We start from the raw sequence: 24,342 nt of genomic DNA on the forward strand, positions 1-24,342 counted from the left end.
TCTTGATTGTCCTGCAAGTAATTTATACTCTGCTGGCAGCGGGTGAATTAGGTCACTGCTTCACCTTAACTGTTTTTCTTGGCTGCAGTTTTGATTTCCTTGGCATTGCAGTGAGAGCATCTCTGCAGACCTGCACACCTGCTAGCTGCACACTTGGTTTCCCCTATTGTGCACCTTGCACTTGCCTCTGGAAGCCCAAATTTTACAGCTTATTTTGAAATCCTTTCCTTACTAGTCCGCAAAGGCCGAGGTAATCTTCTCTTCCCCTAAATTACGGTATTGGTACCTTTAAGCTTTTCTTTTTGATAAAAGTGCTTAGAAGGTTGAGGCAGGAAGCAGGAATGATTCATGGTCGGTTCTGCATAGGCAAACTCAACACTCACTGTCCCCAAGTGCCTCTGAGGTCATCTTTGTGTAAGACAAGAGATGGATATGGACAGAAGCACAGACGCATCAGGAAATGTTGATGCAGCAGCACCAGCAGGGCAGACCCACGTGCCTGACATCCCAACCGCTCTCAGGCCTTGCAAGCCGCAGGGCACAGGGTTTCAGAAGAGCTGGGAATGACAAACCCTTACTCTTGAGGTTGCTTCTTCCAGGGTTTTTTCTTCTTCTTCCTGCCCCCACAGCTCTGCTGTAACCTCTCCAGGTCCCACCTTGAGGTGTGCCTTTCCAAAGAGCAAACTTGGCCCTGTATTTTTCCCCTCAGTTATTTTTCAATTCTGGCTCTTCTGCTCGGAAGGTGTCCCCAGCTTCCCACAGCGTTAGTGCAGGCCTCTCCGTGCACTCGCATTCAAACCCTTGCACTTTGCATCCTCCCCTCTGCCATAAGACCGTCTCGCCACCCTCATGAGAGCTCACAGGCAAACCAGACCTGCACAGGTTGCCAGCACAGAGTTGGTGGTGGTTTCATATTCCCTTCCACAGGCCATGCCAGGTGCATATCATGTTTCTTTTTTTCTTTTTTTTTTTTTTTAAGCATGCTTTTTCCTCTTTTTTTTTTTTTTTCCCCAGCTAGTCACTTCCTAACTTTTTTCTTGCCCTTGCATTTTAATTTTAAACCTTTTCTACTTGACCAGGACCGTTTCCTCCCACCCAGGGCTGTGCAGAAGAGCAGCCTGTGACAGCAGTGTTGCCTCGAGCACCGTAATTACAAAGCGAGTGTGGGGTTTTCTCACACAACTTTGGTTTTTGTCTCTATCACGTGTTTAAGCAGCTTGCTTTTCTGAAACTATAAGTAACAGGGACTAACCCAAACTTGTGGCCAACAGAGCAAGGTCAAAATACAGCTCTGAACTCTCACTGTCACAAGCAGCATTTGAAGTGCCATGGGGAGGCACCTGGGCTGATCCCCCCAGCTTTAATACCAGTTGATATTTAATACCAGTTGATATCAGCTTTACCTGCTCACAGGTGAAAAACCTTTTCCACTTGCAGCTCCAGAAGGGTGAGGTCTTTAAACATTCCCTAGAGTCTATCTAGTCACTACTTCTGTAATCAGCTTACTGAAGTGAAGCAAGACCAGCGAGAGAGAGCTCTAATGCTCTTCTTGCTAGGCCGTACTCACCCACCCGGTCAAAACACAAGCCTTTAGGTCCCAATTTAGAGACTTCTCGGTGCTTTCATGTGTTAAATGGCTTTATTGCATTTTCATGGGATTGCTTCCTTAATAGAAGCTTCCTAGGCAGCACCTAGGCATGCAGAGCAGAATGGATCTCAAAGGTCTTCTCCACCCATCCTGATTCTATGAACTCAGCCCTTTCACCAGCCTGAAAAGTGGGTGCTTCACCTGTGGCCCTGCCCAGATCAGCTTGCAACCAACTACCCGTGGTGAAAAGCTCTGCAAAACGAAAGCCAGGCGCTTTTCCAACCATAGTGGCACCCACTCGGACAGAACTGCTATGAACATGGCTCTTCTACAAGCTTTAGATGAGAACAACTCGTCTCATGCTCATTTTTCTACTGCAGTTACATTTATGCATACAAAAATCTTGCAGTCTGTAACCGTGGTTAGTGCAAAATAACCTAAAACAGTAATAACAACCCCCAATCCTCTAACCCTCTCTCTAAAAAATAAATGCATAAATAAAATAAAATCTTAAAATAGAGCAGTGAAGGAAGGGGCAGTGATTCTCTCTTTTGCAGTCAGCTAGACAAGTTGCTAGCATCAAGTTCTATATTTATTACCCAATAGCTCCAGTATCAGATTGGCTTGGTTCATGGCTGAGCACTTAACACTGTTGTGCTGGGAAAACCCTTCCTCTGCAAACACAGTGGGCTGTTCCAGGCTGAAGAGCAGACCTACCTGTAAGAGGGGACGAGGAGTCCTCATTTGCCAAACAGCTGCTTACAAATAACAATTCCAAGAGGTGGATTTGAGGAAACTCTGCTTTAGGCTGCTGTCTCCAAACAGTAAAGTACTGGAAGCGCAAACAAATCTTGATTTTTGGCCTCATCTGTCAGGAAGAGCTGCAGCTGCACCCAATGGAAAAGGTTAAAAGAAAAGCAGAGAGCTGCAAAACAGCTCCAGCATATGGACATAGTAAGTAGTAGGAATGTAAAAAAAAGACAAAAATTGATTACCATCAAATTTCTACAAACTGAGGATTCCTTCTTTCACTTAACTCACCCTATGAAATAATAAAATACAGTCCACAAGTGACCCTTTTTCAGTCTTCTTTCTTCCTCTTCAATTTTTACGTGGGCAAGGTACTGATTCCCGGGCTTTCAACGCAGGCATAATAAACAGGAGGCAATGACAGCATCATTTTTCTACAGTGATATCACAGTTAAAACCGAAGAAACTAGATTAGATCTCTCCAAGTGAATAGCAATAGCTATTCAGTAGCTATTCAGACAGTAGCAAGTTATGATGTGCCCAATGTGGAGCTGCGACCAAGAGAGCTGACCCTTCCTAACAGCACTTTAAGACTCAATTACTTTTTCCAGCATTAAGGCCACCTCCTGGAATTGACAGTAAGTCACAGCAATACTCAGTTGTACAACACCCCTCACCAGCCCCAAAAGGGGACAGTCTCACCCCATTTCTGGCGTGGAAGGTTTGCAGGTTCCAGCCGTGCAGCTGGGCAGGCCGGAGGTATCCGAGTGAGGCTGCAGGAAATGGGCACTGGGGAAACCACAGACTCCGGAGGCAGTCACATATTTGTCTGTTTATTATTTCAAAGTACAATATATACATAATGTATAGTGATGTCTTCCAAAACTTTATACAGAAACAAGTATCTACAAAATTAAATCAATAGACATTTGTGTATACTCAGACAACATACATACACGTATTGGAAGATTCGACATAGTTTCACCGCCAGAACACAAAAACAGGAAGCAAAGGAAACCCCAATCACCTTGGGAAAGCTCTGACGACCACCCTCCTTCCTCTAACTCAGCAGTTTGTCTTCCAAAAGCTTTCGGGTTGGTTTTGGGGCAGGATAAGCTGATTTCGAGTGCCACCTACTGCTACCATCCCTCACCGCAGCTGCTCCAGAGCCAGGGGAGGGAGCCCCATCCCGAGGCTGCATCAGGCTCAGCGCTCGGCTTCGAGTCTCTGGGAGCCACAGACCCCATTTGTCTGGTTACAAACCACATCTTTTAACAAAGACTTTTGCAAGGACTAAGCTGTGTTTTAACAGAGATTCTGCGGCTGCTGGCACTAACAGGGAAGGTGAGAACATTCCCGAGAAGCAGAGGCTGATCCCCACTGCCTTCTGGGGCCAGAACATTGCACAGGTTTGTGTGGCACAAAAGCAGCGGTTTTTATAGCATGAAGTGGCACCCGTCACTGAGGAAGGTCCTGCCTAAGACACCTTCAGCGCTGGATTTTACAGAGGGTGGAAAAGCACAGGCAGCTTTTCTGTAGGGCCTCGAAGAACACCAGGATGGGGGATGGTTGGGTTAAAAAGAGCACCCTGAGTATTCAGAATCAGATGTCGGATCTGTGCCTGTAGGATACCACCAGCTACAAGCCGGGCATTTCCAAAAAAGCCTGTGGCAACGAGGTACGAAATGGACGCTGAGTTCAACGGCACAAACGCAGCTAACTGCTCCAGGCGGTCCTCAAAATGCCACTTCGTCTGAGGACAGCTTTTAGTCTAATATTCATACCAATGATAAGAAGTTTCCAAAATAAACAGAATGTGATTGCTGCACACGCCCTGCGCGCTCTCTAGAGCTCAGTGCCCAGCAGCCCTCTCTCCATTATCCAGCTGTGCAGAGTATCCTTGCGATTTGCACCAGCAATACTGGAAAAGACCATGGAAAAAGGCAGGGGGCTTCACACCAGCATCTGTGGGGATAATGCAGCATTTCCCCTGGAACGAGCAGCAGCCCTGAGCTAAGCTGCTAACTCACCCTGTCGTGCACTCAAACCTCCTTGCTTTCGTACTCAAAGTTTCCATCTTTAAGAGCTACACTTGAAATAAAGCATCTAGAAAGCAACCTTGGTCCACTGAGTATCATATGCAATAAACAAAGTGGTTTTGGGGGATGTTTTGTGCATCTCCATAACCAAGAAAAAGAACACTGAGAATTTACCCAGTGTAACAGAGGAAGCAGCATTTTCAGCAGGGCAGGAGGACAACTAACCAAGTTTCTCAAATAACTTAAAAGGAGAAACAACATGCCAAAAAGAAGTAAAAGTTTCCACAATATCATTGCACTTATTCCATCTGCACCACATCGCTCCTTCATTCACATTGTACACCTGAAGAACATACATGGATACAATATTAACATGGCATCTAAAATACAGGAGACATTCAGCTGAATGCCCGGGAATATTCAGAGAGCTGGGACATGAAAGCATGAACACACCAAGGTGCAGGAGCTAGGCCCCGTTTTGACAGGCAAGTTGCTCTTCCTAGAGTTCCCTCTGTCCACAGCAGGTCTAGACCAGCTAGGAAGGACCGCCTGTTTGCTCAGGGGAGCCCCCAGCTTGCTGGAAGCACCTGCCCCTCCTCTCCACATCACTCAGCAGCAACGCAGGAGACCCAGGGCGGGATGTGTAACGTTTGCATAACCATTGCTCTCAGGAGTTTTAAAAAATATATGTATATATATAAAAAACAACCCAAGTTAAAGGGTCATCATTCCTACAGGGTTCATCTAGTTAAATCACTTGTTCTTATCCCCTCTTTTTAAACAAAGACTTAATCCTCTTAGTATACAGACTGGCTATTGAAGACTCCAGAAGCTCTCTGGACAACCTTAAAAGCACATTTGGAGATGTCTATCTCCAAAGCAAAGGGGAAGGTCTCTGTCTTGCACCAAACTACTCCTAAGAGCCAAATCAGGCCCTTGTGCTCAATTTCAATCCCCCAAATCCCTTGTGTGACTCGGTGGCACTGGAAAATGGAGCCCACTGAAGTCATCTAGGTGCTCTGTTAAGTTTTTCTCCCTTGCATTCAAGCTACAGGATTCAGGCCTCTTGTTTCATAAATGATGCAAATGGTAACTGGGATAAGAGAAAAGATTTTTTTTCCCAAGTGTCCTTTCTAATTAGAATAGTTGAAGCATTACTCTTAAGTGCACATTAATTCTTTTCATAAGTGCAAATATTTAAGAAAAAGACGAAAGTATCTATTTACACCATGACTTGGTCGGGCTCTGTTCATTAAATTTTGGTCAAAAGGCAACAAATACATCAATCTACGCATTTATTGCTGGAATAAAGACACTGCAGTTCCTGTAAGTTATCCTGAAATTAATGTATGAAAGTGATATTGTGACCAACAAGAATCTTGTCATCTTGACACCTGCCCTCCACCACACCGCTCAGTTACTGAAGGATTAAGTATCAGGTCTGAGTTTGTGACATTGTGACAGTCTCCTCCACAACAGAACAATTAAAGAGTCTCAGATTTCTGTGCCACTTTTATAGATGAACCAGTAGATTGCAAATCCACTTACATACACTTCCCATTTCCTACTGCTGCTGTCACTGGCCTGCTTATCCGAAGTTTATGAGTAAACTCAGACTTCTATTTTGAAAACAAGGTTGAATCAGGAGGAAATAGTGATCAATTTAAGCTCCCACTTTTTAATATTATTAGTTATGCAGAAAGTCAGAGAACTTCAGTAACTAACTACTTGAGATCCGAATTCTTTAGATTCGAACACGTAAAGATCAGGGGATTATAGGATTTGTTGAGCTGACACTTGTTTCAATCAAATATACTCAGCAACTGAACCAGCAAGTTTCTTAATCCCTTAATTTTAATGCTGTTTCAGTCTTATTTAAAAGAAACACCAAGTTGAATGCTAACCTAAAGTAGAAAGTATGCAATGCCATGGCCATCACGTCAATTGTGACAGAGTATTTTCCCATGTGCACGTCAAAAGTGTTTAATCAACGTAAATATCAGAAAAATATGCAAGGGAGGAAGTAATGTCTGAAAGCCCTTAAAGCTCAGTAACACTGGATATGTTCAACAGCAACTAAAAAATAATCAGCTTTATTTTTCTAAGCTCCATCATTAGAAGTAATTAATTATACAGTGCAGAAATTAAAACCTCATGGCAACTCATTCAAAACACAGTAAGCACTGCAAATTGTCTGTAATGTTTCAAACAGAATGTTTCATCTCCGTGTAGTGTGCAGTAAAATCCAGCAACATCTCAGGCTGATATTGAGCAGAGAGAACCAGGCTGATGCCAAACCCTGTGGACCTTCTCTCATACAAAGACAGACAGCCTGTATAGCTAAAGGTTGTATATGTAAAGTACTGGATGCTTGTGCTAGCAGGTAACCATATTTCAGGAAAACTGTAAAAAAGCAATGGTCTGTAGCACCTGCCTTTCCTGCATCTTCATATTGGTTATTCCATAGGAGTTTGGTTATGTTGGCTTTATTCTCCTTTCCAGTTCATGCTGGTGTTTAGTGAGCCGTTCGATTTCTGTTCCTAGTGTCTGAAGGTTCTCCTTTGGGAAGGAAAGGGAGAAAGATAAATACAAGAAACACGAGACAATCAGCACAAAAGGCACTAATAAGTTAAAATTACCATCTAGGTCAGCAGCTGAAATTGCAAGTATCCAGAACAAATTACAAATTAACTGGGGGTGAGGAAAACCAAACCTGCTTCAGCCAAGTAGGCGAAGCTCTGCACGAGCCTTACAGGTAGTCAGAAAGACTCTAAGGACTGCCTGAGCACTTCAAGGGGAGCAACTATCACAGGAAAGAGATTTCCAGCTCCTGCCATTTGCAGTCCAGCTGGCAGCCTGCAGAACACTTCCAGCCTGCCACGTTTTCATCACAGCAGACGTGCTGCCCCAATGGCACTGACTGGCACATGGCACGAGCCGCTGAGGGTGGCGGGAGGGCACAGGGGGGCCTTTTTCCTGATTGTGCAGGCAGCCCAAAATCCAACGCTGGGAGCCAACCTAGTGTGCATTTTATGATGGGACCCCAAAGGAGCTCAAGGCATCTACTTCAAGTGCTCTTTGCTCAGTGTTAAACATCTCCAGCTTGCAATGAGCTGAAAGAAAACCAGCTACTCACTTTCAGTGTGATATTCTTCAGGAGAGTGTCTTCCAGCACAGCCTGCAGCTTCCTGTTGATCTCCAAGGAGAGCTCCAACGTGAGGCCGCTGTCTGCAGGATGGGACGTGTACAGCGATGCCATAATCCCACCTCGCCTACTCAAGTGGACTTTGTTGAAGTCAGAGGCCTCCGAGGAAAGTGTTCCAGCTTCTTCCCGCAAAATGTAGCTCTGAATAATTCTGGGGGAGGAAAGGGACAGAAAAAAGAAGATATCATAGCATTACAAGGCAGTGAAAAGGAAGACAAAGTACCTTTAAAATCCTGACATTATGTGTGTGTGTGTGTGTGTGTGTGTTAAATAAATAGTTCTCTCCTCATTAAATCAACAGTGCTTGAAAATACCAGAAAGGCAATAAATTCAAATCCTGCCAACTACATGGAAGCTGCAATTTCCAGGATAGAGGAAAACCTAAGTAACACAGATACTGCAAAAGACTGTGGCAGCACAGCACCTACAACGGCACACAAGGATTACATATTCAGAGCAACTTAAAGAAGTACTAGTGCTGCTGAAGCAAAAAGGTTGCTTAAAAGATACTTCTCCATGTACTTCATTCCTAAAAGATCTAACAATCCCAGTTAAATGGGATTTAAAGTTACCTCAAAATTTGAAACGCTCTGCCTGAGCTATATGCAATTTAAATTACTGCTTCTTTCTTATTATAGTATTTAGAGACTCCAGTCATGGAATCAAGACCTTAAAGTCTCTGAGGATGAAATAGTAAATAAATACAGAGGCTCTGCTTAGGAGCCTCCACAAGCTGTAATCTAGTCCCTTGAAATATTGCCACATGAGTAGAAGAGCACAGGCACATTAAGAAAGAGCTGTAATCAACAGGCTACAATACTTTTCAGAAGATACACGCCACAATTTCCTGGTCGCCTGTATACAGCACTGACACATGAGGCTTCCATGCAAGTGGAATCACATGCTAAATACAGAGCAGCTTTTGTGCAGGTTTGGTATGAATGGCAGACTAACGTGGAATTACGTAGCCTCTCAGTCTAAAACAAACACTTACAATCAGCACCCTTTCAAGCACACAGAGGCTGAACTCTCCTGTTGGCCAGTGGCAATGACCCACCTCACATCAGTAACCAGGTGACCATTTTGCTACCAAAAACCTTGCACCATTCCATTCCTCCCAATAAATTTTAATACTACTGGCTGCAAGACATATATAGGGAGGGAACAACTCGGACAGCAATTATGTACAATTGGGAGGAGAATGGTGAAATCTAAGATTAACTAGACCTTTGAAATCTACTGTCACTGAAATAATGTCTTAACTATTTTCATTCAGACAATTATTGGTCTTAAATAGAATGCAGAACATTTCTGTCCAGTGCAGCAGCTGAAAATTGAGAAACCAGATGAACCGCACTCAGAACATACTTTGTTTTTTTCCTAATTTCCTCCACTAGTTGTTTGATGTGATCCTCCATGAACTCCATCTTCTCATTTTTTCGAGCATGAGCCTTCTGCAGTCTCACTATCCTTTCAATCAAGACGGACTTGTCCACTTCTGGGAAGTTATCCACAACGACTGAAGCCCCAGTGTTCTCCGGAGACCGATCCTCAGTGCTGCTGCGGGCGTTAAGGGAACCTGCCAACACCAGAGCATTTGTCAAGCTCTGCTCTTATACAGGGTAGAACATCTCCCACCAGTACATTATAAGCTCAGCAACTTGGGACAGATAAAATACTCAATCTCATTTGGATGCTACTGGGTTTTATATAAGCAACATATATAACATCTTAATTATAGCTACTGAAACAGGAGTATAGCCCTCCGGAATGGACAGACTTCCACTAATATAACTGTGCTTGCACTAGGAATGCTTCCTCCTACCTAAGTACCTTCATGTTGATATTACTTTACACAAGACTGAGCTGACTTTAAACAGTTTAGTTTTAGAGTCCATTACAATTACAGACATATGAAAACTGTATATAGACTAGTCAAAGCTCTGTGCATAAATACATTGCAGCACTCGCCACTTAGACAGCAAAGCAACTATTTCAAGCTCAATCTCTTTTATATAGTAAAAGATACTTCTGTCCAAGTATCCAAAAGATACTTGGACAGAAACAATTTAAACTTGTTTAAAACAAACATTAAGAAAACAGATGACATTTGCAATGCTAAAGACCTCTCCTAATTAGATAAAAAGTAATAAATTTCACACAAATATATGAGTGTTTCTAAACATGCTAATTGATTTAACATTTACACAGTGGCAACTGTCAACAGTGCAATTAAACGGTGTCAGAAGCAGCTGTTAGGTTTTGTTTTGCCTCTGGCTGCATTCAAGAGGGTCTCCTACTCATCGAATTCTCTGAGCTTCCTCCAAGCATAAAAGCAGTGAAAAGGTCATCGTTAAAAAAGAAAATAAAAAAGGAAATAAAATACAACCGTTAATTTTGTAATAAGAATAATGGCCTACTACTGCATTCGGAGCCTGCTGCGTTTTAGTGCTTAAAGGCTATTTTGCCAGCTTTAATGGGAGACTGCCTACACACCACATGTGTGGGAGCCAGGCTCACAGCAGCCCTCCATGGCAACCTTACTGAGAGCCAAGGACACTTCTGCCAGCCCTGCTATTTGCTGGGTTACCTGATGAACTGGAACGACTCCCCATGCTGCTGCCTTCTTTGTCATAATTGCCATTTTCCATCTGATCCAATTTCCTCCGTGCTAAAAGCAAATAAAACGATGGTTAGCAACAGAAGCCTAAAAAAAAATTGTACCGTGACACAGCATACCCAAGCCCTGATGATCTGCAATAATTTAACAGTTTGACAGCTGAAAGGTCGTGTCAGCAACCAAAATCTCGAGAGAAAGGAAATAAAAACAGTCCCCCTTCCCTTCCCCATTCCCATCCATGTACTACCTGGCAGCAATGCCTACCCTATGCCCTGCAGCAGCTCCCAATCAAACAGGTAATACTCTTCCCAGGGCTGACTGGGAACAGCAAGATGTAAATCTGATTTTACTGTTGATTAGGACCACTATGTCAGTAACTAATGAATGACAGGACAGCATCTCTGTTGTGGTGGCTCCTGACTACAATCACTACTCAGTGCAGAGCATATTACTGGTGCATAGAAGCACTGCTCATTTAATAGGGGTAAGAAAACGTTCAGCTGTTCATAGGTATGTACAAAAGGGAGAAACAAACTGGGCTGGCTTATTAGATGTGAAGATAATGTCAACCTAGCTGCAGCTGTTTGGTGAGATCTTTGAGGTTGGCCGCATGCTTGCGCTTCTGGGTGGCCAGCTCATCCTTCAGTTCATCCACGTGGGTCTTCCTCGCCGCGAGTTCCTTCTGCTCTGAAGCCAGCTGAGCCTGGAGTGTCTCAACCTCCACCTTGCGCAGGTCCTCCTCCTTCTGCAACCTGGAGGCCTAAAAGTGGATTTTTTCTTTTTTGAATAATGTACAAAGTTCTAAACAATACACAAAAAAAATCCAGACCATCCATATGCTCATAGCAGCTCTAAACCTGCATTTCACTTTTTACACAAGCTTCTTACATTTTATTTAATTAGGCTGATGATTACCATTGTGAAAGAGTTTGCAGCACAATGCAACAGTGCAGTAAGAGATTCCTGAACTGCCTCCAAAACATCTATGACAGAATAGGGATATGCAGAGCTCTGCTGTAAAGTCCCATTAACTCCTGTGACACATCAAGCTTATTAAACATGACATTTATCTACCTCATGATCACAGCACAAGCATGACTTAAGCAACAGCTTGCAGTGACAAATTTCACAAGTAAATTAAAACCTTTATATTGTTTCAATGGCAACATGGAGCACAGCTCTGTCCTCCCAGCATGGCAATAGTAACATCCACCATTCCAGTGCAGGGGGCCCTGTTTTTTTTTTTAATCCCCATAAAACACCAGCTGGTCAAATCCCACTGCTATTACTCTGAGTGGCCACAGGCAAGCCCCTGCTGCAAGCACACACAGTAGCTGCAGGCTGCCCCAGGCTCAGGCTTGCTCTGCTGCAAGCAGCAAACCAATATGCAGTGTGGGCATTTGAAAAGCTGAAAAAGAAACAGACAGCATAGAGATGGATACTTGAAAGCTTAAGAAACTTGTCCTCACCACTAAACTTGAATTTGTCAATGCTAAAGTCCCAAGCTGGGTTCCTATTCGCAGGTTTTCTGAAGAGCGATAGTTTGACTTGTCCCCGGCTAACCGCTCCGATTAAATGGTCGGGGTAAAAGCCAGGCACTCAACAGAAGTTTTATTAAAAGCCTCCAGGAAAGGCTTTAAATAAGATTTTGCCTTCCCTTGGAGGGGTGGCTCTGGTGCCTGAACACAGACCCCGAGTGCCCTTCAACAAGGCCTGCAGCAGCCTGCCTGGCTGGTTCCCGGGCAGGGCCTGTGCCACAGCAGCCTGATCCACACACACCCCCAAAATCCATGGGCGCCCCAAGCATCACTGCAGCCCTCTACGTAGATAAGGTGGGACCAGGTGAGAATCATTCCCCATATCTAACCAGAGCAAGAAGCTGCCTGTGCTGCACTCACCAGATCGTCCTTAGTCTGCCGAACACGGTCCAGCTGGCTCTGCAGCTCTCTCTCGCTGTAAGAGAGCTTATCCAACTGGCTCTGCAAGGAATTGTTTTCAGACTGAAGCTGTGCATTCTTACTGGTTAACTTTTCAGTGAATATCAATAGCTCAGACTCTCTTTTCCGACTACCTTCAATGTCCTTTTGGAGATCAGCAATCAGAGAATTGAGACCATCTACTTCTTCCTTCAAAGCACTTATTTCTTGTTCATCTCTGTCAAAGCAATTGCACCTCATTAGTGTAACTTGAGTTTAAAAATATCACATGCACAAACACAAAACATATATGCAAGCACTCGGGTCCAGACAAGGTAAGAAAAAACAAATGGACTGTTTATGACCCTAGGGAAGCAGCCAGCTACTGCATGCTGTTGAAGGCCAAAATGTTTTATGGATTCCTTTTCATGACACGTTGTCACACTGAAGGGACAAGGAGGTCCTGCAGCTCTCAGGAGGGCACGCAGCCCTCGGCTTCCTCAAGGAAAGTTTCTTCTTGTACTCAGCTTCATAAGCTTCACTACAAGGTCTGAACAATAAACCAGACTTTCAGAAAGGGGCACTGCAAGCGGGAGGGAGGCTTGCAAATATGAGAGTCATTTGGAGGAGACTTCTTGTCTTTAGACACAAGGAAATGCTCCAGTTCTAAGTAGGGCAGAACAGCAGCATGGCAACTTCTCAAATATCCTATTCAAACTGTGCAGTTCTGACTCAAAGCAACTGTCTTTCCCCATCATCTATAAGCCCGTTCTTGCTTCTGCATGAAGCATTCCCAATAGGAGACTTCAAATGTCGCTTCCAATCCATTAAAAAAAGAAACTTTGGCATTCTAGCTCAGATCAGTATTTTGGAGAAACTGATAAAAAAAGGAAATTAATTCTGCAATTAGATAGCTGCTAAGTTTTATAAAAAGACTAAAATGACCCTGCTCATTTACTCTTGCCATTCTTTCATTAGTTCTTCAACGACAGGGCTTTCTACACCTTTAAAAAAAAATTACATTCTAACTTCAGGGGAAAAAATATTCTCCCTTCAGACAGGCAAATTCGAAAAGAAAAGATATACAAGCCAAGCACACACATCTCAATTGCACTGTCTTCCTAGGAAGAGGTTCTATTCACTTTAAACAACCAACCCCATATCACCACATACAGATGAAATCAGACAATCCAAATATTAGCATGAAATATCACTTCCAAATTTTATGGAAATGGAAGAGACAAGGGCATTTTAGCACATTTCTCTACTACTGTGGAGATGAAAAGACAAATGGAAAACACATTTGAAGTTTTATTTCATTTAGTAGGCTCCTAAGGGGGAAAAAAAAAGAAAAAAAAAAAGGAAAATATTCCCAAACACTACTGATCTGTATTTAAATGTTGGGAAGTCACCTTGGGAACTGACTGCAGCTTCCCTAGCACAGTGCCCATACAGCTGAGCAGGACACAGTAAAGGGAAGATGCTCCCCTCTGGCTCCTGATGAAGGCACAAACTTGCTGAAATATTTTTTCAGTACCAATTAACTATTTAAAAGCACAGGAGACACGTGGGTGGTTCTCTTAGAACCTGGCACCACTCTTTGAATCGGCAAAGAGGACAGCATTTGTTTGTACTCCAGTTCATGGGTACCATATGGAAACAAAATTATCTACAGACATTTCAAAGTGTCTGTGAACAAAATTCTCCAAGAAAATTCTATTTCCTATTTATTTACTTAGTCTATTTCTCTCACGTTTTCAAATGAGGAAATTCTGATGCAGCAAAACTAATGCTGGTCCATTAGAAATACAAGTGCTTCTAACATTAACTGGCTGAATACAATAATAGCCAAAGACATTAAGCTGTTTCTGTTAAATACTTAAATGAATCCATCATAATTAAAGAGATCTGCTTTTCTAGGTCATTTGTTTTCCTCAGTCATTCAAAAACGAGCACTGGGCAGAAGTCTAGAAGATGCAACTTCCCACACAACATGCTGGAAAGTAATCACTTCTTATTCTGATAATGGCAGATATAAAATTAGAATTTACTGGTTTCACCGCTGACAGGTCTTACCACTTGACTTATCTGTAAAAAGCAAAAGTTATGTATATATTGACAATACGGGAGATAATTAATTAGAAGAGATAATTATAACACAGATTCTTCCATCTAAAATGCATTTTAAAGCATCATTAATTTTAGTAAAGAAAATCACTAACAACACACAAATCTCAGATCAGTATGCAGTTTTACCTCTGATGCTGATCCTGTAGATGATCTACAACTTTTACTCTGTCCAGCAAATTCTGAATTTCCGTTTTCTGCCTGTTTATGATTTCTTTATATTTGGATAATTCATCTTCAGTTCTCAAACGTTCATCCTCTAGGCATTTTACCTATGTAAAATATGACAAACTACTTACTCTTCTGAACTGAATTATTTCAATCAAATATCTAGAACATTGCACAAAGCTTGTGTGTGTGTGTGTGTGTGTGTGTGTGTGTGTGTGTGTGTGTGTGTGTGTGTGTGTGTGTGTGTCTGGGGAGGGACTCAATGATAAAATCCAAAATCAATCACACACATCAAACAAAGTTGGAGAGACAAGAAATAAGTTGTGGTTAGAACCAGTTACCTTGGTTCTTAGTGTCCGAAGCTCATCCATTCCCTCTTTAAATGTTCTCTTCAGGTCTTCCAGTTCTTTTATTTTTGCTTGATGCACCTTTTTAAAGGGTGAGAAGCTGCTTGAGAAATTTAAACAGACACTGGTATCCCCGGGATGTCAAAAGAACTTAAGCCTATATAGGTCAGTGTGACAGCTGAGAGGGCTCAAGGCAAGACACGAGACATGTACCCTAAAGGTTTGTTTTTAATAAGTAAAACAAAACAAACCGTAAGAGCTTTTTATTCTCATAAGAACAGAAAGCAAAAGCAACATTATGCACTCTGGTTTTAACTGTACAAATCTACATCACAACAGCCTCAGGGAGAAGTGCTAGGCAAACTGACACTCGGTTAACGCTGAAGAAGATTTATACGCAAGAGCTGTGAGCAGATCCAGCACACAAGGCCAGGACTGAATCACTACAAAACCCCAACTTTGGGCTAGCAGAGCTAGCAAAGCTCTGCAGCAAATGAGACAACAGAGGCTTTTCCCTGCCTCCCTCTTACCATATAGCTTGCTAAAATACCAGACAGCAAAAGGCAACCCTGCCAACCACCTGAATTCGTGTTCTAAGCCACATCAACATTAATATTTATAAAGTGTCCTTGTAACATCCTCCTTTTCCTCCCTCCACGAGTTCTCACATGAAAAGTAATAGCTAAAATGCAATAGCTAAAAATATGTTCCAAAAATCATGGCTGGAAGCAGACATCTGCAATTGGAATTAAGCCAAAATTATCTAAAGATATCATGATGTGTTTACCTCCAGGTGGTCAGACTTCTCTTGCATCTGCTTCTCTAGTTCTCCTTTTGTTACTCGCAGCTTTGCATCCAATTCATTTGATTTGATTTCTTCTGATTCCTAACAGAGAAGGAGATACGCAAGTGCTGTTTTAGAGCTCTATTGTTCCTCTTTCAGAAACATGCACACACTACACTGCACATCACTGAACTCTTTCCAGTGGGTATGTAGCTAACAACATGTCAGGACCCACTACATCCCTATAAAGATAAACATCATCTCTCCTATTTAAAAACTCTCCAAGTAAGGAAATCTGTGACTGGTCATATCAGCTTTGCACCTTGCACTGGGTAATTCTCCCCTGCTAGAGCTTAAAATACAGCAGAGAGGAGCAGAGACGGAGTGCTAAGTATTGATTTTGTTTCCTGAAAAAAATGTGCTTACTTGATAGGTTTTTATCATTTCTTGACAGTTCTTCCGTATCTGGTCTGCTTCTTCTTTTGCTTGAGTTAATTTTGTTGTTGCATCTTTAAGGCGATCTTTGGTCTCCTATAAAAACAAGGAAACAACCAACTAAGCACCACCAACCAACTTGCAATGAATAACCAGTTACATCTACACACTTACACAGCCTAACCCAGGTAAAAGCACTTCTCTAAAAACATTTTCCTATTTCAATCTGAAATGAATCAACAGCAAAAGAATATATCTAGTGCTTTGCCCTCATCTTGCTTCCATTCAACAGCTCATGCAATTTTGTTTACCACTGAAAGCAGAGAAGTCATGTGCTGTTATGTGCACATTTTCAGATGACACATTGACTTAAATCTATCACACAAATACCAAGTTATCAGCAGGTTAAAACAAAATCCTTTCCCTCCCATCAAACCCTTTCACTTCAGCATCAGTATCTTTAGATGCACTACAGTATTTTGCAGCAGGTGCTCAAATGGAAGAAAAACTTTTAAAAGGAGATTTTAGTTACATTAAAAAAGGAACTAACAGAGCATCTACATTTCACTGACTGAAGTGTCACAGTAACACTTCACTAACCTTGTGTGAATCCATTTCTGTTTTCAATTTGTTCTGAGCCCATTTCACTTTGATAACATGGGAATTGATTTCTTCTTTCAGTTTTTCTATTTCTCTGTTCAGGCGAGTGGCTTCACCATCCTGAGAAAATATCATGGATTTAAATCATCCAAGGCAAGAACAAGACTTGTAGGTGAATGCCAAGTGTAGGATTAAGATCCTGATTTTGCAAAAACATGCACACAATTAACAGCAATCCATAATTAAGTCTTTAACCCAGTAAAAGAATATCAGCATTCAGACTTGCATACAAGATAAAGCTGCATTGAGATGCAGCTTTTATAGGCATTAACATTATATATGTGTTTCAAGGTAACATAAAAAAGGATTTCAAAATGATAACTGTAAGAGTTCAGTTATTTCTTCCCCTTCCCCAAAAGAAAATAATTCCTTCATGGCTACACAGCAAAACCAAATGAAAAGAGCCTCTTTCACCAAGTATAACAGCAAATTATCTAGTTTGTTGCTGTGGTTGTTCTGAGAGTGCTTTTGATTATTTACTTAAACCATATAGTAATGTTTAGAGCACCTTGGTTTCATAGAGCTGGTGCAATCTTCCTTTTTCTTGAGAAAGCTGTTTGATTTTATTAGTGTGTTTTTCAATTTCTTTGTTTGCATCTCTCATCCTTCTCTCAAGGATCTCCTTTTCCTTCCGGAGGTCCAGGGATTCCTTCTCCCCCCGGACGTATTTCATCACCATTGTTTCTTTTTCATGGCGTGCTTCTTCGCATTTCTTGTTTGCCTACAAAACATTAAAATAGAATGAATTAACCTTGCACTAATATTCAGGTTTTATAAACCTATCCTGGATATGCTCAACACTGCAGTGTATTAGCATAACAAAGTGGGACTCCAAAGCTTCCTTTTCAATGAGCAGCATTAGGCCCTTACATAACTATCATTAGTCCAATTGATGCAACTGGAACTATTCATATTTTTAAGAGTAAATATCTCTCTGAGCAGCTGCAGCTCCAAAGCTAACCATCTTGAGTTATCAGGACGTTAGTCATTTTGAGTACAATCTGTTGTTTCAGACGAAAAGCGTATTTGAGTAATTTTAGCAACACAGTATTTCTGCAAATACTCGATATCTGTCCTTTCCCCTCCCATGTCCACATGTGAACCGCACAATCACCATCCATTATTTAACCAGATGGGGCTCCCTCCCACGCTGGAATGCCAAGTTCCACTTTATATAAGCAAAAGAAGCAGAAAACAAGTTGCAGAATCAGTAACAACAATCAGTAACTTCCTATCTCAGTAACAACACACAAGACAAAAATAAGAACTTTGTGTTCATTTTCAGAAGTGTATTAGTTTAATTGACAAGTAATAGCGACTGTCGGCTTTTATCCTCTTTTAAACTCGGATCAATTTGCAGGAAGGGAAAATTGAGGACTGAATTGTATGTTATAAACATATATGACAAAAAAGCTGGACATCAGTCACTAGAATATTAACAGCTACTTGGAAATTAATTTCAGTTATCAAATGCATATATAACTAAATTGTAATAATTTCAATTTTGGAAAATTTTGACTCATCTTGTGATTTAACATCTTAGGCTGCATGTTTCCTGAATAAAGTAAGTTTGAGAGATGCTCAGCAATTATAAGTTTTCTACATTACCTGTTCCATTCGAAATGCCATCTCTTTATGCAACTGTTGAATAGCATTTTTGGCTGCTGCATCTTGGGTTAAAAGTTTGTCTTTACTAGTTTTCACTTCCTTATTAAGCTCTTCTATTCTTGCTTCTAGCTATAAAGAAGACAGGATATAATTAGAGGAAAAAAAAAGAGACTTTGATCAGGCTTTGTGCAGATAGGCACATTTCACACCAAAGAGATGCTACATCTGATCTTTTACACGTGTTTTACACTTTTTCAAGCTGCAACAGCCAATATCATCATCTAGCTTTGTAGTCAAGAAGGCTCATGAAAGAAGCCAATTCTCACCTGCAGTGAGACAACTGCATGAAGTCAGCTAAGATAGGATGCATAAGAACAACTATGCAAAGGAAGCAAAGGAGGAGGAAAAAAAATAAAGACAAATAGATGGCATCTCTTTGACAGAGCCACCAAAGCCAGGCTGGCTGCTGTCTCAAGCTGTTTCATCCTTTTCTCACTATCCTCACACCACCTCCTCCACTGTGCCAGCAAAGTATTCGTGCATCCAAACTGGGCTGGGAGTTAATTAATTGAAAAATAGCTCAGCAAATAAAGAGGCACGAGGTCACTGTGCTGGCATGTGTCTCTTTAGGCACGTGGTGAACCAGTGCAGAGAACTGCTGCAGCTGAAGACTAATCCCTGCTGTTCACCAGGAGCTGCCTCAGCAGCCACACGCACCAGGGCGGGACAGCGTGTGGAACCATAACAGTGCCCAGAGGCACCTCAAACTGTTCAAAAGGCCATTCAGCAAGTCCAGCTTTTTGTGTTAGTTTAAGAGCAGAGATCTCGGGGTTTGCATTTTAGTATGGTTCTAAACTCCTGCACAAAGGCAGTAAGTTAAATACTTTTGCCCACCCTTCTTCGCTTGGCAAAGGAATCAGTGCCTAGCATGCACAAAGCAATGCACACGTGCTAGCACACATACATTTTGTGCTCGCAGCTGAGTTTTCCATTACTTGAAGAGACAAAGAAATCACATTAAAATACCCATATAGCACAGAAAATAACCAGGGTTTTGCTGCAACTTATCTTAAAACTCCTGCCGCTGTCCAACTACAACTACTAAGCACTGCACCCCAAACTAGTATTTTCTAAAATTATCTGTGGTTGATTTTAAATTATAACATTATGTATAAGTGTTAGCAGTTATACAATTATTACTGTAACTACACATACCCACAGATGCAGCAGTTGACAATGGAAAATAAGGGGAAAAAAAATCTTCTCATGGTAAGAAACTGAGATTCTGGAACAAGGCCTAGCAAGCTTTTGACAGCCTTCAAGAGCAAGGCAGAGTACACATTAACTTTCTTCTCAGGACTATCCACAGAGTTTATGCAGCAATATGAGGATTAACTAGAACTCACTTGACCCTAAAGAGACTTCCAGATACTAAACACCTAAGTGGTTTGAATCTAGAAGCAGAAGTTAAACCAAAGACAGAAAATGCCTTTTGCCAGTGAATAATTTCACTGGCAAAGTTCATCAGCTTTTTGCCAGTGAATGGAAAAGTGGATTTCATAAAAGGTTCAGTATGTAAGGGTGGGCCATGTCCCCTATGCTTCCAAAGGTATCTTAAACAGTGGCAATAAGAGCATCCCACAGGTGAAACACTAACTTATGTTTTGTTATTGGTACCTGTTTAATAATGTTGAGGTGCTGCTTTTCTGTTTCTGTTCGTTTCTTCAGCTCATCTTTTAAATTATCTTTTTCAGAACAGATATCCAAAATCAGTTCCTGATGCTTTTTGTTTTCTTTAATCAATCTGTAAAGGGGGAAAAAAATACAAGGTACTTCAGCACTGTGGTTTTAGTTTGAGGTTTTCTTTGCTGATTTGCAAATTCCACTGGGAATACAGTCTGCAACACTAAAGAAATTCATCCAGCCCTTACAAAACACAAGTATACCAGGCATGGGAAACTTAATTCGTAAACCAACAAACAGCACCTTCCATGTAAACAAATTGCTTATTTCCAGCATTTTGCACTGGTACTGTCAATGGCGAAGGTTTTGAAACATTCAGTAATTATGCAATTTACAGAATTAGCACGAAGTTTGTACTTAGTAACAGTTTTAAGGTATTTATAAGATAGTAACATGCGGTCAATTGGTTCTATTAGTCAAGAGTCTGAAAACACAGAAAATACATTAATTTCAGAGTGGAAAGGGCAATGAGGTGAAGTGCTCAGGGTAGCTCATTATGTCCACAACCCAGTAAGAGAGAGAAAGCAGATGTTCTAAGTCCTAAATAAGTACGTATCTATAAACAGTATCCAGGCTCAAAGTTCCTGCCAAGTTCAAATTGTTAATACCATTTTCTTTACAGAACTGAAGTATAAAGGGCTAGTTGGAACTGATGCTTCAAAAATAACGTACTTGACTTTCTCGCATTGGAGATGCACATAAAGCTCGGAAGTGCTGAATAAACACATTCTCAAATAAATTTGAACTTTTGGAAGATGATCGCTATTTTCAAAAGCACCTAAGCAGGTTAGGTCAACTCATCACACGAATTTCAGTGGGAATCAAGAACTTAACCTGAATAGGATGTTGAAAAATCCTTACATTTTTAGTCCCCTTTGGAAAACCAGCCCTAACCGGCAAAACAATAGAACAGTTCTCTAATAATCTAGGCTCCTAAACTGCAAATGCTTCAAAAGCACCAGTGAAAGAGCTCAGTACTCCAGATTTTCACAATCGATACTTACTAGCGTGTTATCTTAGAAGTGACTGTGGGAGAAAAACGGGGCTATTTCCAGAGCAGCGTCACAGGAAATTTTGCTGATCATGAGAGACACACAGGCGAAAACAACACACAAGTTGTAACACCCGGCCCCGAATGCCCTTTGAGCCGAACACAAGTTGTTGCACAGAAGTCTGACAATTTGAAATGAGTCCCAAGGAGGCAAAGGGGAGCAGCTGGCCTCACTGCTCCACAGATACCAGCTTGGGGAGAGGAAAAAAACACCCTAAACAGACATTTTGGTACAAACTCTATATGTTGTGTGTATGGAGAATATACTTATATGTAAGCATGTGCTTATACATATAATCTAAGTACTCATATATTTGAATCTAAAAAAGTGGCTGGTCCACTGGTGACAACAGTTGCCCCTGCCTTAAGTTTTCTGTAAGCAAGTAAAACGCTAATAATATTTTCACTTAGTCTCCTGGATTTATAGCCACCCACACACCCATCACTTCAGACTCTCACTCCTCCTCCCTGCTGAAGGTTTAATTAGACATTCCCAAGCTTTGCTACCATCAAGTGACTTTCTACCCATCCGTGTGCTTTTGGTTACAGGGAAAAACTGCATTTTAGGAGTCTCTCCCTCCTCATTTCTTCCTCCCTTTGGTAGTCTGTCCTGCCACAGAATCAGTGTGAAAAAGCCAGGCACACAACAATCACCTCCAGCTCTGTATGCAGGAATAAGTTTAGAGATCAAGTTTTGCTAGTAAGAAACATTTCTAATGGTGGTTACAGAATATAAGAGGTCAAGTGAGGAATCAAGAAGTCATCCAAAGAAACTGGCTTTCAATGAACAGAGATGTTCTTCATTAAATAAACTGTATGGTACAACTATCAGGCATGACTGCAGAAAAAGTTCAGTAAGTAAAATGCAGAAGTTTTTCTGTAAAAATGTGTTAAGAAAGTAGTTTTAAACTCAAAAATACCTTCTGATTAACTGCTGAATTACAATGAAAGACTGAATTTTAAATGCACATTAAAGAAAAATGCAATTTCAAAGGCATAAAGTAAACATATAGGGATAGTTAAAAAATTCAAAGGTTAATTTCTCCAAAGAAATGCACAGATTAAATGAATCCTGGATTATATCACCCTAACTTTCACAGCACTTAAGTAATTCTAGATATTGGCAGGCTCTCCAACTGAACAGTTAGCTATTCAGCTTCTGCCAAATTTCACAAGACTTCAGAGATCTGAGCACATAGTTTTATTTACCAGTACATAGCATGAGTAAAAATAACTCCCCATTTCCTTATAAAAAGCTCATTAACTGTCTTTGTAGCAACACATAGGGTACTATTTGTAACATACCACAACACTGTGTTCACACAATATGCAGCTGAACTCATGCTGAATTCTTATGTACCTCCACATTCGTGATCAGAACACTCAAATACTCACTTCCTTATAGTTTGCTCCTGCTCCAGGTATTTATCTTGCACACATTTTTCAAACACAGCCAAGGCATGTTCCCCCTTTCTCACACCATTGGGGCACTTGCATTCTTTCGAAAAGTCCGTAGATAAAAGTTCAGATTCTATTTCCTCCAGCAAATCCTCCTGTGAGGAGGTCTGATGGATTGTGGAAATCAGCTTCTTTGTACAGTCTGTATCATAGGGGCTTTCCGAATAGATTTTATCGGTAGATCTTTTCATGAAGTCAGACTCCTCCCTTAGCTCCTGTAGTATTTCCATTAGGGATTGCTCTGTCTGATTAGACTTGGGATCGAAGTCTCCGCCAGCAAAATGCCCTGTTTTCTTGGCGCCTTCCACTGTTCTTTCTAAGCCAATATTGGCAGGGCAGTCCCCACCGCCGCCGTGATCGGGCACACACTGCTGTTCCTGTCCTCCTGCCAGGCTCCCATGGCTTGGGTCAGTCCCTGTGGAGTCATGGTTCAAGGGGAGCAATTTCGACTCCCTTTCCAAGGTATCAGCATCGTTTCCAGCACAACAGATGCTTGAACTGTCCTTCATTTTGGGTATTTTATCAGGCTTCTTGTTAGCTGGGGAGTTGGAATCGGTGTCATCCAACTGACTGACTGGCTCCAGGGTGCTTGGCATTTCTGGTAAGCACTCTTCCATCATTTTCTTCTGAAAATCTACAAGGAGAATTCATATTACACGACTCCGTATTCAAAGTCAAAATTAAACAGAGATTGAGAGAAGGGAGAAAAAGGTTACTGAAAAGTAACATTCTGAGGGTAGAAATAATTAGGTACATAAGTTTCATTCAAAGTCTGTCAATTTTCAAGACTGACTTACATAGACACCCCAGCGCAAGTTCTGAAAATTTCTCAGTAAGTGACAAGGCAGCTAGAAAAATAGTACAGCTTTTCTGAATTAACCACTGTATTTCTTTTTAAATCCACAAAAAGTCCAAGGATCATCTCTCAAAATACTAGATAAATAGAACAGAAAAAAAAAAATCCCACCTAATAATCTACAGCTTTACAGCTCATTTTAACAGGTTAGTCAAAGGTAACAACATGCCTCGACAGATGCATTTTTACAACACAAGGTTACTCATCCAACCAATGAGAATAAACATGCAACTTCCTTACTGTCACATCCTGACCGATTACAGCAAAATGCCCACATACCAGCAACCTGAAGGAATGGTGAGGAGAAAAAAACCTCTCTCTTCCCCATCTGTCTGCAAGCAGCACAAATCCCCGGCTGTCAGAGCACAGATGGTCTGTGGCAGATTTGCTCTCTCAAAAGTTGCTCGCAGCACAAACTTTGAGGAGTCAGAGAGCTCTGCAGGAAGCGTTCCCGCAGCAGAGCGCATCATGACCAAACAGAACATTCAGAGAAGAGCCTGGGTACAGGGTCGGTCGTATTTTCGGTTTCAGAAAACCCAGACGGCCAGGTGTCTTGATGCCTGCTGGCATCTTCACCCAACACAAGAAGCCCTTGAGGTGTCATTTCCATTTCCAAGTTAAATTATGTGCCTTATTTATAAATAGGAGGCATACTCATCATTGAGGAATTCAATCTTGTTTTTTCAATAATTCTCAATGGAAGCAGCGACTTTGCCACCGTGCAGCACCAAGTGTGGTTGCACACTTGCCTTCCCATTGCTTTCAGCTTTCTTTTCATATGCACCAAGCTACCTGCTCCAGGCCCTGTACTTTGATTCAGTCTGGAAAGCTCCTTTGTGCTGCTTGGCTCCGCTTTGCAGCAGTCCCTACCTTACTAACCAGCACTCCGTGCTGTGGCTCATGCTAGTTTAGACTGTTGGTAAAACAGAGAGGGAGCCACGAATGCCACTACGTGGGTGACCAACTACCACCATTACAGCCTTCTAC

General features: G+C 41.6%; 1 protein-coding gene across 1 annotated transcript; it reads right to left on the minus strand.

Annotated features, from left to right (window-relative positions):
• Positions 1-3,752: 3,752 nt before the first annotated feature.
• On the minus strand, positions 3,753-23,131 carry CCDC186 (coiled-coil domain containing 186). Its single transcript, XM_026050564.1, has 15 exons — positions 22,437-23,131; positions 19,925-20,051; positions 18,248-18,376; positions 17,148-17,360; positions 16,580-16,699; positions 15,971-16,075; positions 15,548-15,646; positions 14,755-14,841; positions 14,375-14,517; positions 12,101-12,356; positions 10,773-10,962; positions 10,173-10,253; positions 8,951-9,161; positions 7,514-7,733; positions 3,753-6,936 (listed from the first exon to the last, which is right to left on the minus strand). Exons 1-15 carry the CDS (start codon positions 23,117-23,119, stop codon positions 6,853-6,855), a joined length of 2,748 nt encoding a protein of 915 aa, XP_025906349.1. The 5' UTR covers positions 23,120-23,131; the 3' UTR covers positions 3,753-6,852.
• Between the last annotated feature and the right edge of the window lie 1,211 nt (positions 23,132-24,342).

Source organism: Nothoprocta perdicaria, unplaced genomic scaffold, assembly GCF_003342845.1.
Source record: "Nothoprocta perdicaria isolate Ctin4 unplaced genomic scaffold, notPer1 scaffold_7, whole genome shotgun sequence".
Lineage (NCBI taxonomy): Eukaryota > Metazoa > Chordata > Aves > Tinamiformes > Tinamidae > Nothoprocta > Nothoprocta perdicaria.

What these genes read in the sequence shown, in the direction of transcription:
- CCDC186 (XM_026050564.1), bottom strand. Translation starts at nt 23,119, where the DNA reads ATGATGGAAGAGTGCTTACCAGAAATGCCAAGCACCCTGGAGCCAGTC. An exon ending in TGGCATTTCGAATGGAACAG is followed by an intron (nt 17,361 to 18,247) that starts GTAATGTAGAAA and finishes AATGTTTTGTAG; the next exon opens with GCAAACAAGAAATGCGAAGA. An exon ending in CTACAGGATCAGCATCAGAG is followed by an intron (nt 12,357 to 14,374) that starts GTAAAACTGCAT and finishes TTGCTTTGACAG; the next exon opens with AGATGAACAAGAAATAAGTG.